We start from the raw sequence: 12,552 nt of genomic DNA, 5'->3' as shown, positions 1-12,552 counted from the left end.
GGGCGCCCTCTCTCCGCGGACGCCCTCTCCCCGCGCGGACGCCCTCTCCCTGCGGACGCCCTCTCCGCGGACGCCCCTCTCCGCGCGGACGCCCTCTCCGCGGGCGTCCTCGTCCTCTCCCCGCGGACGCCCTCTCCCCGCGGACGCTCTCCCCGCGGGCGCCCTCCCCTTGCGGGCGCGCGTCTTCCCCCCGCGCGCGCCCTCTCCCTGGGCACCCTCCTCTTCCCCGCGCGCGCCCACACCTCTCTCTCTCTCCTGCCCTCCCCTCTCTCTCTCTCCTGCCCTCCCCTCCTCTCTCTCTCTCTCCTGCCCTCCCCTCTCTCTCTCTCTCACTCTCTCCTGCCCTCCCCTCCCCTCTCTCTCTCTCACTCTCACTCTCTCTCACTCTCTCTCTCTCTCTCACTAACTCAGTCACTCTCTCTCTCTCTAACTAACTAACAAACTTACTACCGATGACAAAAAACAAACAAAATTCCTTCAAAAAAAAAAATCATAACATGATGCCATTTGGTAGAAACTTATCCCCCAACTCTTCATCGTTCCTAGTCGCCATTAAAAAGTGATGCCTGGAGATTATAGTCGACTTTTTGTGTCTTTTTGGCAGGAAGCTCTAACACCTGAATCACAAATTTAAAAAAAGTCAGATGATGATTTTCGCTATAGCTCTAAAACAAAATCAGATCTGGATCGAGAAAGAGACTTACTTCAGCAGCAGTGAGGTACTTGAGGAGGAGGACGGCGGCCATGTAAACTGGAGCTCCACCGCCACCGAGTCAACGAGTGATTCTCCGGACCGGGAATTGGACAGAAACGGGATACAGAGAGAGTTTTAGTGGAAGGAGGTTGGAGATTTGTATTTTGACATTAGTGGTCTTCTTCGGACACATGGATAATGGTTGGGTTTGTTTGTCTGATTATAGTTGTGTTTCGATTTTGGTTGTGTTGTGTGTGTATATTTATAGAGCAGCACGTAACGGCTATATTATTATTTTTGTGCAACCCGTAACGGCTATATTTTTATTTCTCAAAATGTTGGGAGTCGTAGCCAAAAACGCGTTATTTTTTAATCCAACTGTTAAATTTTGCTAATAGCTTGTTTTGTCCCCTTAACCGAACACAAGGAGTTTAGGGTGTTTGGTTTTTGTCTTTGTTCGTTAGACTGAAAGATGTGGAAACCCTCTGCTTCAAACCATTGTCAATGCAGCAGCTTCAATAATACTACAGACCATTCATCTCCTTTTCATTTTTTTTTCTTTGTATGATCTTTGGTACGTCTGTTTGTGTTTGATAAATTACTCATCAATCAAAAAAGACAAGAAGATTCAAATATATAAATAGCAGTACAAATACAAACAAGACCTATTCTGAGCCCTGATCAATCCCACCATAAAAGCCTGTTTATAAAAAGTATAAGCAAAAAAAAAAACAAAAATTATAGAGGAAAAACCAAAGAAAGTCTTCTTCAATTTTCCTCTCACCTAATAAGTTTTTCTTCTTCATCACTAGAAGAACCAATAGAAAGATCACAAAGCAGAGGATGATGATGATGAATCTTATGTAACACCACCACATTTTTCTTTTATCTCCTGCTATTAGCTACCTTGTTCTTGCTCATATCAGCAAGCTCCTCAACAAGCTTCTTCTCCTCTTTACTCAACCTCTTCGGAATCTCCACCTGCACTCTCACCAGCTGATCACCTCTCATCTTACTCTTGTTCAACACCGGCACTCCCTTCTTCGCCATCACCAGCGTCGTGCTCGGCTGCGTCCCCGCGGGTACTTTCAAATCCACCGTCCCATCAACCGTCGGAACCTTCAAAGTCGTCCCCAAGATCGCATCCACATACGATATCTTACACGTATACAATATATTAGTATCATCCCTCTTCAAGATCGGATCAGGAATCACTTCAATAACAGCAAACAGATCACCAGACGATCCTCCTCTCTTCCCTGCGTTCCCTTCTCCTCTCACTCTCAACCTGCTCCCTGAATCCACACCAGCTGGAACCTTGAGACTGATCCTTTTAGTCCTCCTCACGCGTCCGTCTCCCGAGCACGCGCCGCATGGTTTTGAAACCTCTCCTGTGCCGTTGCAGGGAGAGCAAGTCATGACTTGCTGGAACACGCCGAGGGGTGTTCTTGTTGACGCTACGACTTGGCCTTGGCCGCCGCATGTTTTGCATTTGGTCGGTTTGGTTCCTGCTTTGGCGCCTGAGCCGTTGCAGGTCCCGCAGCTCTCTAGCCGGGAGATCTCTATCTCTTTCTCGATGCCGAAGACGGCTTCTTTGAAGTCCAGGATTAGGGAGTAGTACTCGTCTTCGCCGTCGATGGCTCTGCTTCTTGAACCGCCTCTGCTGCCCATTCCGCCTCCCATCCCGCCCATTCCTTCGAAGAGAGACTCGAATAGATCAAAGGGGTTGCTGTAATCCTACAAAAGAAGGGAACGTCAGCAGTTTTATATCACATTCTGACCATTAGAGTGTCTTGAAGAAGAAGTGTATATGTATGTATGTACCCCCATGCCTCCCATTCCGGCGCCTTTAACTCCAGCTTCGCCGTATCTGTCGTATAGAGATCTTTTCTCATCGTCTGATAAGATCTGCAATCATAATGAAACATGTTTTAGGCTCTTTAAAGTAACAGCACAGTCATGAAAAAGAGATAAGAACATCAAAAGAAGAAGTATGGAACTCACCTCATATGCGTTACTTATTTCTTTGAATTTACCTTCTGCCCCAGCATCCCTGTAGTCATAAGTATAAACAGAACAATGATGAGTAATACGTTCAGAACTTATCTTCAGCTTCTTAGACAGTGCTGTCATATTTTTAAAGGTTGGTGGTTATATGATCGGTTCATGTAGGGAAACTAAACCAAAGAGTTACAGATATTGTAGTAAAGAAACACACTAAAGTTTCCACTTACTTGTTCACGTCTGGATGGTAACTCCTAGCGAGCTTCCGATAAGCTGAAAAAATAGGTGGAGAGGAGAAAACAATTATCCTTTGGTTGAATTTTGAAAAGGCACAACTCAAAAGCAGAACAAATGAAAGCTCAAATGGAACCGTTGATGAAAGCTACACATGGTTGTTGTAGTTAGTGAAAAAGAAATTGACATACCGCTTTTAATCTCAGCTTTGGTTGCAGTTTTGGAGACTCCTAGAACAGAATAGAAATCCTGGAAATTGAAAAACAATCAAATCTTTAGCCAAAAACAACATAATGATTTCATTCAGCAAATTATATAACAAAGAAAGAAGAATTATCATCATCATCACAATTCAATATCAAAAGAAAGAGAATGTGAACATACAGTATCGGCTCTAACAGTGAAGCGAGCTCCTCTACGAGAATGTGCATTACGGGACTGTCCCGTTACAAGTGACAAGAAGGGCAAGGAGCCATGTGAGAACATACTCGACTGTGAAGCTCCCAAACAATTTATTTGGCTGATACAACTGCTAAAGGTTATCAACATAAAAACAACTCCATTAGCCTTCTTCAGATACATAATAAAAATCAATACAGCAGTGGAAACTAAAAACTTTAAAACAAATATATTACTCTCAACAAATCAAGTTTCTTCAATTAAGGCTATGGTAAAAGTTAAAGACTCTTACTTGTCTTGGTGAGATTCCAATCTGGTTGGATAGTAAGAAGCCTTGACAGCAACATGAGGACGACGAATCCCCCACTGAGCAACACATGATGAGCTTCCAAATTGTATAAGAGCCATATCACACTCCCCTGCAAACACAAACAAGTCTTTTCTAAATAAACCTAGCAACAAGTCCACTTTCTTTAACAACCAAACACACAAAAGATTCAAGCTTTTTCAAACACCTAATAAGATTTATGCAATTTCATTTCATGAGAATTTCACCCGATAACAGACTTCAGAAAAACTAAAAGAACTTCACTTTCACCATATTAACCATAGAAAAGGACAAAGCTTTATGAAGAAATACGATGGTAATTTAGCTCTTAACCACGAGCTGGGGGGTGCTCTACTGAGGATAAGAATAAATCAACCAAACAACATTTTCTGGACGGTTCCAAGCGATGAAGAGAGAACAAACAGCCGCGGAGAATACAGAGGAAGGAGAAAGAAGCTGAATCTTACCGCTATCGAATGGGTGACGACGGGAGAAGAGAAGAGAAGCGAGAGAGAGAGTTGTGCGGTAGATAAGAAAAGCTCTCTCTCTACAAATGAAAGACTCCTCACACTCCAACCCTTTTTTCTTATTTCTTTTTAATTCAAAATTATTAAATTTTATTAACTGGAGAGGTAGGTCACCGGTTTGATTACATAACTATCAACTGAATCGGTTTAATCAAATTAAAGAAAATTACTCATCACAACCCGAGTGAGACGGAACCTCACCGGCCGGTTTCAGATTGTGTTAAAACTCGAATTTGAATTAAACCGAGTGCGGACCGTAACTTGCTCTTCTAACCACTTTCAGATTGTGTTTAAAACCGAATTTCAATTAAACCGAGTGTGAACCGTGACTTCTAACCGGTTTTAGATTGTGTTAAAAACCGAATTTGAATTAAACCAATAAACTCAGTCAAAACTGGTTAAATTCGATAATATCAGTGATCCGATTTGATATTAAAATTTGGTTTCTCAAATTTAAATTTAAAAAATAAATAAAAATTGTAAATTTAAAAAAGATTTCATTAAAAATCATTTTGTTTTTAACATCTATCTAGTTTTCATTATAATTTTATATTACTTTTGAAAAGTTATCAATTTATTTTCATATAATTTTTTAGATTTTAATAATATGAAGTTTTATAAAAATAAATTATATACTTATATAAATAAATTTATTTATTTAAAATTAGATTAAAATTTAATGTCGAGTCAATGTCCGATTAAATGTGATAGATCCTGCAATTACAGGATGATTATTCGCATTTTGTTTTAAGAGATTCACTAATAGACTACACTATGTCCAGCTTTCTTCCCAACTCCACTTTCCTTCATCCTCTCTCTTGCCCTCTCCGCCTCTTCCCACTTACCTGCAGCGCTGTACATGTTCGCAAGCATTATATAATAACCATCGTTCCCCGGAACACTACCAACCGCAAGCTCTGCCATTCTTATCCCCATCTCATACTCCTCATGACTCATGCATGAGCTCAACATAGTTCCCCATATAGCTCCATCTGGTGAGAACGGCATCGACATTACCGTGGCTTCAGCTTCCTCCAAATTACCAGACCGGGATAGAAGATCCACCAGGCAAGAGTAATGCTTCAAGCTTGGTTTCACGTTGTACTGTTGCTGCATCTTTAGGAAAAGTGTTTTGCCTTGTTCGACTAGACCCGCGTGTGTGCAAGCTGATAGAAGTGCGAGAAACGTAGGCCCGGTTGGTTCAACATCATCAGACTCTTCCATCTGCTCAAAAAGCTCTATAGCCGATTCGACGTCTCCGTGCATTCCATAGCCTGAGATCATTACGTTCCAACAAACCGCATCCTTTTGATCTGCATTGTTGAACAGCTGTCGTGACTTTTCTAGCTGTCCGGATTTAGCGTACATGTCGATCAGAGCAGTTGTGAGAGAAAGATTCATCTCGTGCTCTGTCTCAGTGATGTACCGATGAATCTTATCCCCTTTCTCCAGAGATCCAGTATTGGCACAAGCCATTAGCACAGTCACCAAAGTTATTGAGCTCGGTTTGAAATTCTCAGAGATCATTCTATCGAACAACGCAATGGCCTTGTCGGATCGCTCACAGTGAACATAAGACGCAATCATTGAGTTCCAAGTTACAACGCTGCTCTTATCCGCTTCACTAAACATCCTCCAAGCGACAGTCAAATCTCCCATCTTTCCATACAAATCAATGAGGGAGTTCACCACTGAAGTGGCGAGATCAAAGCTAGTCTTGACAGCATAGCAATGCAACGACTTCCCCAGTAGCACTGCTCCTGTGTGTGAACACGAAGATATAACAGAGACCAAGCTACCAGAGTCAATCTCAACGCCAAGGTTCAGAATCTTTTTAAACAACTCGATGCACTTCACGTCACATTTCATTTTACCGTAGCCTTTAACCATCGTATTCCAAGCTTCTTTGTCTCCTTCCTCACGAATCCTACAGAAAAGCTTCTCAGCCACAGAGAGAAGGTCGAGTTTGCAGTACATGGACAGCAAGGCATTGCAAACTGTACCGTCTAAAGAAAAACAACGCCTTATTACAAACCCGTGGAAGGCTTTACCTTGAGCGACAAGCATCATCTTACCTAACTCATTAATCAAACAGCTAACGACAACTCCATCCGCCTGTATTCCCTTCCTCTGCATCTCCCAAAACATACCGAAACTTCCCTCCACGTTCCCTGATCTCGCCAGCGAAGCTATAATCGATGTCCACGAAAACACATCTTCTTCATCATCGCCAAGCTCACGGAAAGCGAGATACGCCTCAGCTGGACTCCCACATTTTGTATAAAACGAAAAAGTCGAAGAAGCTAAACCGTTTTTAACCGCAAAACCATGAAGACACCTTCCTTCTCTCAAAGCTCCCAAATTCACACAAGCTTGGAATCCACATTCCAACGTTCTCGCATTCAGCTTCTCACCATCATCTTCAGAACCAACGCTATGCATCTTGCGAAGATACTCAAGACCTCTCTCGCTCTCACCATTCTGAACATGCCCGTTTATAACCGCGGTCCAAGCGAACACATCTCTCTCAGGCATTTCGTCGAAGACATTACGCGCATCTTCTAAAAACCCACACTTTGAGTAAAAATAAACAAAGGAAGCTCCCACCGCACAGTTCCGTTCGAAGCCTCCGTGTTTCAAAACCAATCCGTGAACGAAACACCCAACGTGGTGCCACGTGAGCTCCGCACAAGCGGAGACAACCATCGGAGCGGTGAAATGATCGAGCGATTGGGAAGACAAGAGCATAGAGAAGAAGAAAGACAGCGCTTTTGGATAATCTTTATTGGAGAAATGCGCTTTGATGATGGAGTTCCATAGAAACACATCTCTTTGAGTTACCAAGTCGAAGACTTTGGAGGATAGATTTGGTTTGCCGAAGGAAGCGTAGGATTGAATTAGCTTCGAAGCGACGAAGATGTTGTCTGAGTTTCCTCCTGTGATGATGAGAGCGTGGTGTTTACGTAGGGATTCTAGAGTGGAGATCTGATCACTGAGAATCACTCTAATATGATGATCGATGTAGCTTGAAGAGGAGAGTGTTCGGACAGTGACAAGTCTGGGTTTGAAGAAGAGACAGGCTCGTTTCGGTATTAGCATCGCATGGGCCTTTATCGATTTGAATCTATGGGGACTTTAATTTATACTACCTCCGTTTTTTCTTAAATGATGTTTTGTAGATTTTACACCTATTTATAACAGTAGTTCAAAAAAAAAACACCTATTTATAACAAATTAATTAATAAATGTATTATTTTTGTTTTACTATTTTTCATGAATTCAATAAATACAACTATTTTTGAATTTATAATTTATAATTTATCATTATAACTTAAAAGTAAAAAATATATTTTTAAATACATTTATTATTTTGAAATGGATGGAGTAAATCTCTCTACCTTTTAAAATAAATACAAATAATGTTTTCAATTTTTATGTGATACTACATGTTATATTTTTAATATATAATTAATTTAGTGGATGGAAAAGCAATTTATAACACACACACACATAATTTGTTGCTAAAGAAATTGGTTCTTATTATAAAAAGAAACAAGAAATAGAAAAGAACAAAATTTTATTGAAATTAAAAGAAAATAAAAGGACACACAATTCAAGTGTACCCAACCCAACCCAAAAGAACCAAAACCAAGCACAAAGTTTGTTCACATATTAACCGATTATCTTCTGGTAACCGGAGAAACCGACCAAACTCTCTGGTTAATTACATAAGTACGTAGAAGTTATTTAATAAAATATATACGCCGTCGTCTTACTCTTACTTCACCGTCGGATAAAGTTGCTCTGGGAGTCTCAACTCACCGACCATAACCAACGGTTTAGCCAAAAACATATCATGGCTAGACTCCATCAGCTCAACACGTGTCTCATTCTCAGGCAGCTTCCAAGTGAAACCTTGAAGAAGTCTCGCGAGCATCATCGTGGTCAACGCCGTACCTAAAGCCGGAGCAGCACAACCTCTTTTACCCGTACTAAACGAGATAAACCGGAGATCGTTCTCGGTCAAAGTAACTTCAGAGCATTCATTGAGATGTCTCTCCGGTTTAAAGCTCAAGGGGTCAGCCCAAACTTTCGGGTTACGGCCCAGCCCATATCGGCTGAGAAGGACTTGACTCCCTTTAGGGATGTGATATCCGGCGACGGTTGCGTCGGAAAGTGCCACGTGTGGAAGGTTAAAGGCCGCTACGGGATGGAGGCGGAAGGCTTCACGGAGGATAGCTTTGACGTAGTTTAGTTTTGGGATGTCGGATTCTTGGACAAGTCTTTCTTTTCCGACAACTCTGTCTATTTCTTCCATTGCTTTATGGAGTATCTCCGGTTTGTTCACCATCTCCGCCATGGCCCACTCGACAGCGTTTGATGGATTGTCTGGCGCCGCCATTACAAGTTCCTGTTTGATCATAAATACATTTAGACTTTTTAGTATATTTTCTTCATCATGTAATGTAACACATGAGTATAGTAATATCTAGTGGTAGCTAGCATATATTCGTTTGTTTTAATTTTTTAACATTTTCAAATTAAAAAAAGTATTGTGTTATATTTTTTATAAATAAATGTAACGTGATTATTACCTTAATGGTGGGTTTGATTTCATCGGCGGTAAGCAATGGGTTGCCTTGTTCATCCTTGATAGAAATAAAAATGTCTAGAAAATCCTCGATTTGAGTTCTCTTTCCTTCTCTCCACATCTTGATCCTTGCATCGACGATAGGATCGTGATACTTGTCCATAATAGCACTCGAATCCCTCATGATCTTCTCGTGGCCGTTAAGATCAAGTCCAGTGAGCATAGGTAGATAATCAGAGATACAAAAGGAGAAAGTAAACCCTAATGCTTCGAACATAGCTTCCATATGCTCGATATCCTCAGCGGTTGGTCCACCGTCAGGTGCGGTGTTTTCAGAGAACGTTCTTGTCCCGAACATAAGCTTCTTGATAGCATTTCCACAGTAATGCCTCGTGACAAACCGAAAATCGACTGAGCCAGAGTTCTTGACCAAGTTGTATACCCAAGCGGTTAAATGGTCGTTCTCTTCAGCTCTCTTCTGGTGAAGCCACCTGTGCCTCGCGGGACAAACGAGTTCAGTCATCACGACTTTCCTCATTTTCTTGAATTGTTCACCGAAGGGAGTGATCACGCATGTTTTGTATCCGTTAGAGAGGACATTCTGTGCGTAAGTCATGGGTCTCGAGGCGAAGAGAGCGTCTTGTTGCTTGAGTATCTCACGTGCTATCTTCGGGCATGTGACGGTGATCACGTGAGTGTTTCCTAGCCTCACGCAGGCTATCTCGGTGTTTAGCTGCTTCATGATGCTGTGGAGCCACCGGAAAACGGGACGGCTCTTTAGCATCGTTGGAACCATTCCGATGATCGGCCATCCGGTGGGACCCGGCGGGAGAGACAATTTCTTTTTATCCGTCGTGAAGACTTTCTTGAGAAGCATCACCAAGGTTATAGCCGCAAAGGCCTGGAGCGTTGTGAGGAGATACATGTTGCTGAACGGAGACGTTTGCGTTGTAGTGGAAGTGAGATCCGAAGAGTTTGAGGTAAAGGTGTTCATGTTTTCGAGTAGAGAGAGAGAGAGAGCAGAGAAGAAGAATCAAAGTATGTTGTGTGTTATTGTTTTCTCTGCATGGATTAGAGCCTCACCTTCCAATTTATATGGTTTTACTGGTCGTTGTGTTATGTGGAATGACTTTAATACCCTCATGTGTTGGAAAGAAAAAGGAAGGAGTGAGGAAAATGTTGGTAGCCGATGTGTGCGTAGCCAGCGTGGGTCGGGTCCATCTTGATTACTACCACCATTGTTGAAAACTTATACGATTCCAACGTTTCAAAATATCTATATTTTAATAGAATGTTTGGTAATAAATTTTTGGATGGGAATTTTAAATATTCTAACTGTTTTTATTGGTGACCTGCCAAAATTCCTCGTGTTATAAATGCACTTAAAAATCAGCCGAACAACCAATACAGTTTTAGACAATTATTATTCCTCTATGATTTTTTTTTTTTTCCATCAAAGGGATTTAATATTATAAAAGAAACGGGCCAAACCCAGTACAATATTATAACATAAGCCCAACAACAAATAGGACACCCAAATTTCTAATGGGCTAAGCCCTACGGACCCATCACGAGAAAACCCTAGGGAGCAGGCGGAAAGGCATACTGCCGCCTCACTAAACCCACTTTTGGCCGCTTGTACACGTGTCGCGATCCTCCTCCGCGAAGAAACACGTGTCACAAGGATAGCGCCATACCATCTCAACTCGTCGGCGCCGGAGATCCAACCACCGGACCACCCGGCCAAACCGGAGCTCCATCGCTCCGTTCCTCTTTACTTTCACCCAACTTTGGGCCACTCAAGCCGGAGAGGCTCAATCGCCGTAGCGAGAGCTCCTCCATCAACATTAACCACCGGGACCCGCCAGAGGAATCGCATGCATCCTCATTCTTTCCGCCGGAGCTCTTCCATCTCCTCCGACGAACACACCAACCCACAGAAACAAACAAAAAAACCCGACCGAAGAAAAGAAAGAAACAAAACCCTAAAGAATAAGGGCCACGAGCCGGCGACGCAAGGCTGAAGAAGCCTTCACCCCCCGGAGACTAGATCCGATGACGGCGGACCTGAAGGAGTTTCCCCGCCACGGAGACAAAAGACCGGCGGCGACGGATCTGCGATAGCCTCCGCCTCCCGGAGATATTATTCCGACAACAACTAAGGTCTTCTCCGCGTCATCTACACAGCCACCGCGTCGTTACTCCAGGACCAGAACCAAAGCGGTTGGTGGCAGACCAGAGATCGGACAGGCGGGAACCGGCAGAAACGAGGAGAAGGCCGGATCCTGGTAATTTTATCTGAAAGAAACACGAGCTCCGGCGGCGGCACGGACGCTCACGCGCCGGCCGACCGCCGAGCCCTCTGGAAATTGCTTTCTCTCTCTCTTTCTCTCTCTCTTTCTCTCCAAAATCAACCGCTATTGTTATTATTCCTCTATGATACTTATGATATATTTGAGGAATTCAGGATATATATATAACCGCTATAAACTTGCTTATAACTGATGTTATAAAGAAAAATATATGAATGAAAACATTTATACCTTGGCTGAAAAAATCGAACATAAAAAATCAGAGAACTATCCAAAAATAGTGTAGAAATTTCATCTGTGCATCCTTTATTTTACTTTAATTAAGTGTATATATATATCTAACATTTTGATTATGCTATGATAAGAGTTTTTATATCTAAGAGAATCAACCACTTTGACACTATATGTCTAATATATCATAGTGTTAGAATCATTTGAGATATATAATGTCTCCCATATAATAATGCATTATAATTAAAGCCATTTTCAAAAAAAAAATGCATTTTAATTTTTAACCTCGCGAGTAATTTGTTGGACCAAAACCTATATATAAAACATAAGAATGCAGTCAATGCACAATATTATACGTTGATTACATGCACATAAACAGAATTTAACAGCTGTGACTACAAATTCTCTGAGTTTGTAGTTAATTAGTGTATCCTAGAAGCAGATGGTGTATTTGTTGATAAGTGGGAACCAGGCATTGTGCCATCAAAGCCGGAGCTCACCTCAGCACCGATCTGGTTGGAGCTTAGGAAGGTGCCTTTCCAATTCTTTAACGAGGATGGGTTAGAACGTATCGCAGGTCTAGTGGGTCATCCTAAGTTCTTGCACCCTACCACTGCGAATAAGACTAACCTAGAGGTGGCAAAGGTGTTCACCATCATCGATCCTAGGAAGCCTCTCCCTGAAGCAGTAAATGTCCAATTCGAGTCTGGAGAAATCAGTAGAGTTTTGGTTTCAAGCCCTTGGATGCCTCCGGTTTGTGAATCGTGCAGGGAGGTTGGTCATATTGCGAAGCGATGCCCTTCTGCAGTAAAGTTATGTTCTTTTTGTAGCTCAGAGGGTCATGTCCCAGCTAACTGTCCCAAGAAGCAGAGTAATGAGCATAAGGGAAGGAAAACTCGGAGAGGAAGATCCAAAGAAAAGCAGGCGTGGAAGGAGGTAGACAAAGTTGCGGCTGGTAAATCTCCGCTCCCCCCATCTCAGTCTGCTCTTACTGTTCCTGTGCATTCTGAGTTGGTCCAGACTGAACTGCACAAATCTCAACTTGGAACGGCGAAAGATAAGGTTGTAGGTGAATCTAGTAAACCGCCCTTCTACCTTCTACCGGTAAGTGCTAGAAGCCGCTCTGGTGCCTCTGGATCCTCGCGTTCTGATGTTCAGCCAGACTCTTCAGATGTGGAATCGTCTGACTCTGATTTGGAGGAAGGAGAGCTTAGTAAGCATGATTTGGAATT

General features: G+C 42.4%; 3 protein-coding genes across 4 annotated transcripts; all 3 read right to left on the bottom strand.

The window, feature by feature from the left end:
• Positions 1-1,303: 1,303 nt before the first annotated feature.
• Positions 1,304-4,290, bottom strand: LOC103854064 (chaperone protein dnaJ A6, chloroplastic). Of its 2 annotated transcripts, none has more exons than XM_009131046.3 (8): positions 4,127-4,290; positions 3,624-3,750; positions 3,317-3,461; positions 3,124-3,181; positions 2,929-2,971; positions 2,699-2,747; positions 2,519-2,602; positions 1,304-2,431 (listed from the first exon to the last, which is right to left on the bottom strand). In XM_009131046.3, exons 2-8 carry the CDS (start codon positions 3,737-3,739, stop codon positions 1,580-1,582), a joined length of 1,347 nt encoding a protein of 448 aa, XP_009129294.1. In that variant the 5' UTR covers positions 3,740-3,750; positions 4,127-4,290; the 3' UTR covers positions 1,304-1,579. The 2 variants fall into 2 exon arrangements, with proteins under 2 accessions (XP_009129294.1, XP_009129251.1); XM_009131003.3 differs by having other exon boundaries at positions 3,317-3,464; positions 4,127-4,289.
• Positions 4,291-4,945: 655 nt separating this feature from the next.
• Positions 4,946-7,285, bottom strand: LOC103853980 (pentatricopeptide repeat-containing protein At4g39952, mitochondrial). The gene has a single exon (XM_009130912.2). It carries the CDS (start codon positions 7,283-7,285, stop codon positions 4,946-4,948), a length of 2,340 nt encoding a protein of 779 aa, XP_009129160.1.
• A 415-nt stretch (positions 7,286-7,700) lies between these two features.
• LOC103853878 (cytochrome P450 79B1) lies at positions 7,701-10,106 on the bottom strand. The gene is made up of 2 exons (XM_009130809.3): positions 8,782-10,106; positions 7,701-8,597 (listed from the first exon to the last, which is right to left on the bottom strand). Exons 1-2 carry the CDS (start codon positions 9,769-9,771, stop codon positions 7,965-7,967), a joined length of 1,623 nt encoding a protein of 540 aa, XP_009129057.2. The 5' UTR covers positions 9,772-10,106; the 3' UTR covers positions 7,701-7,964.
• Between the last annotated feature and the right edge of the window lie 2,446 nt (positions 10,107-12,552).

This window comes from Brassica rapa, chromosome A01, assembly GCF_000309985.2.
Source record: "Brassica rapa cultivar Chiifu-401-42 chromosome A01, CAAS_Brap_v3.01, whole genome shotgun sequence".
Taxonomy (NCBI): domain Eukaryota; kingdom Viridiplantae; phylum Streptophyta; class Magnoliopsida; order Brassicales; family Brassicaceae; genus Brassica; species Brassica rapa.
This window is presented reverse-complemented; position numbering and strand designations above follow the sequence as displayed.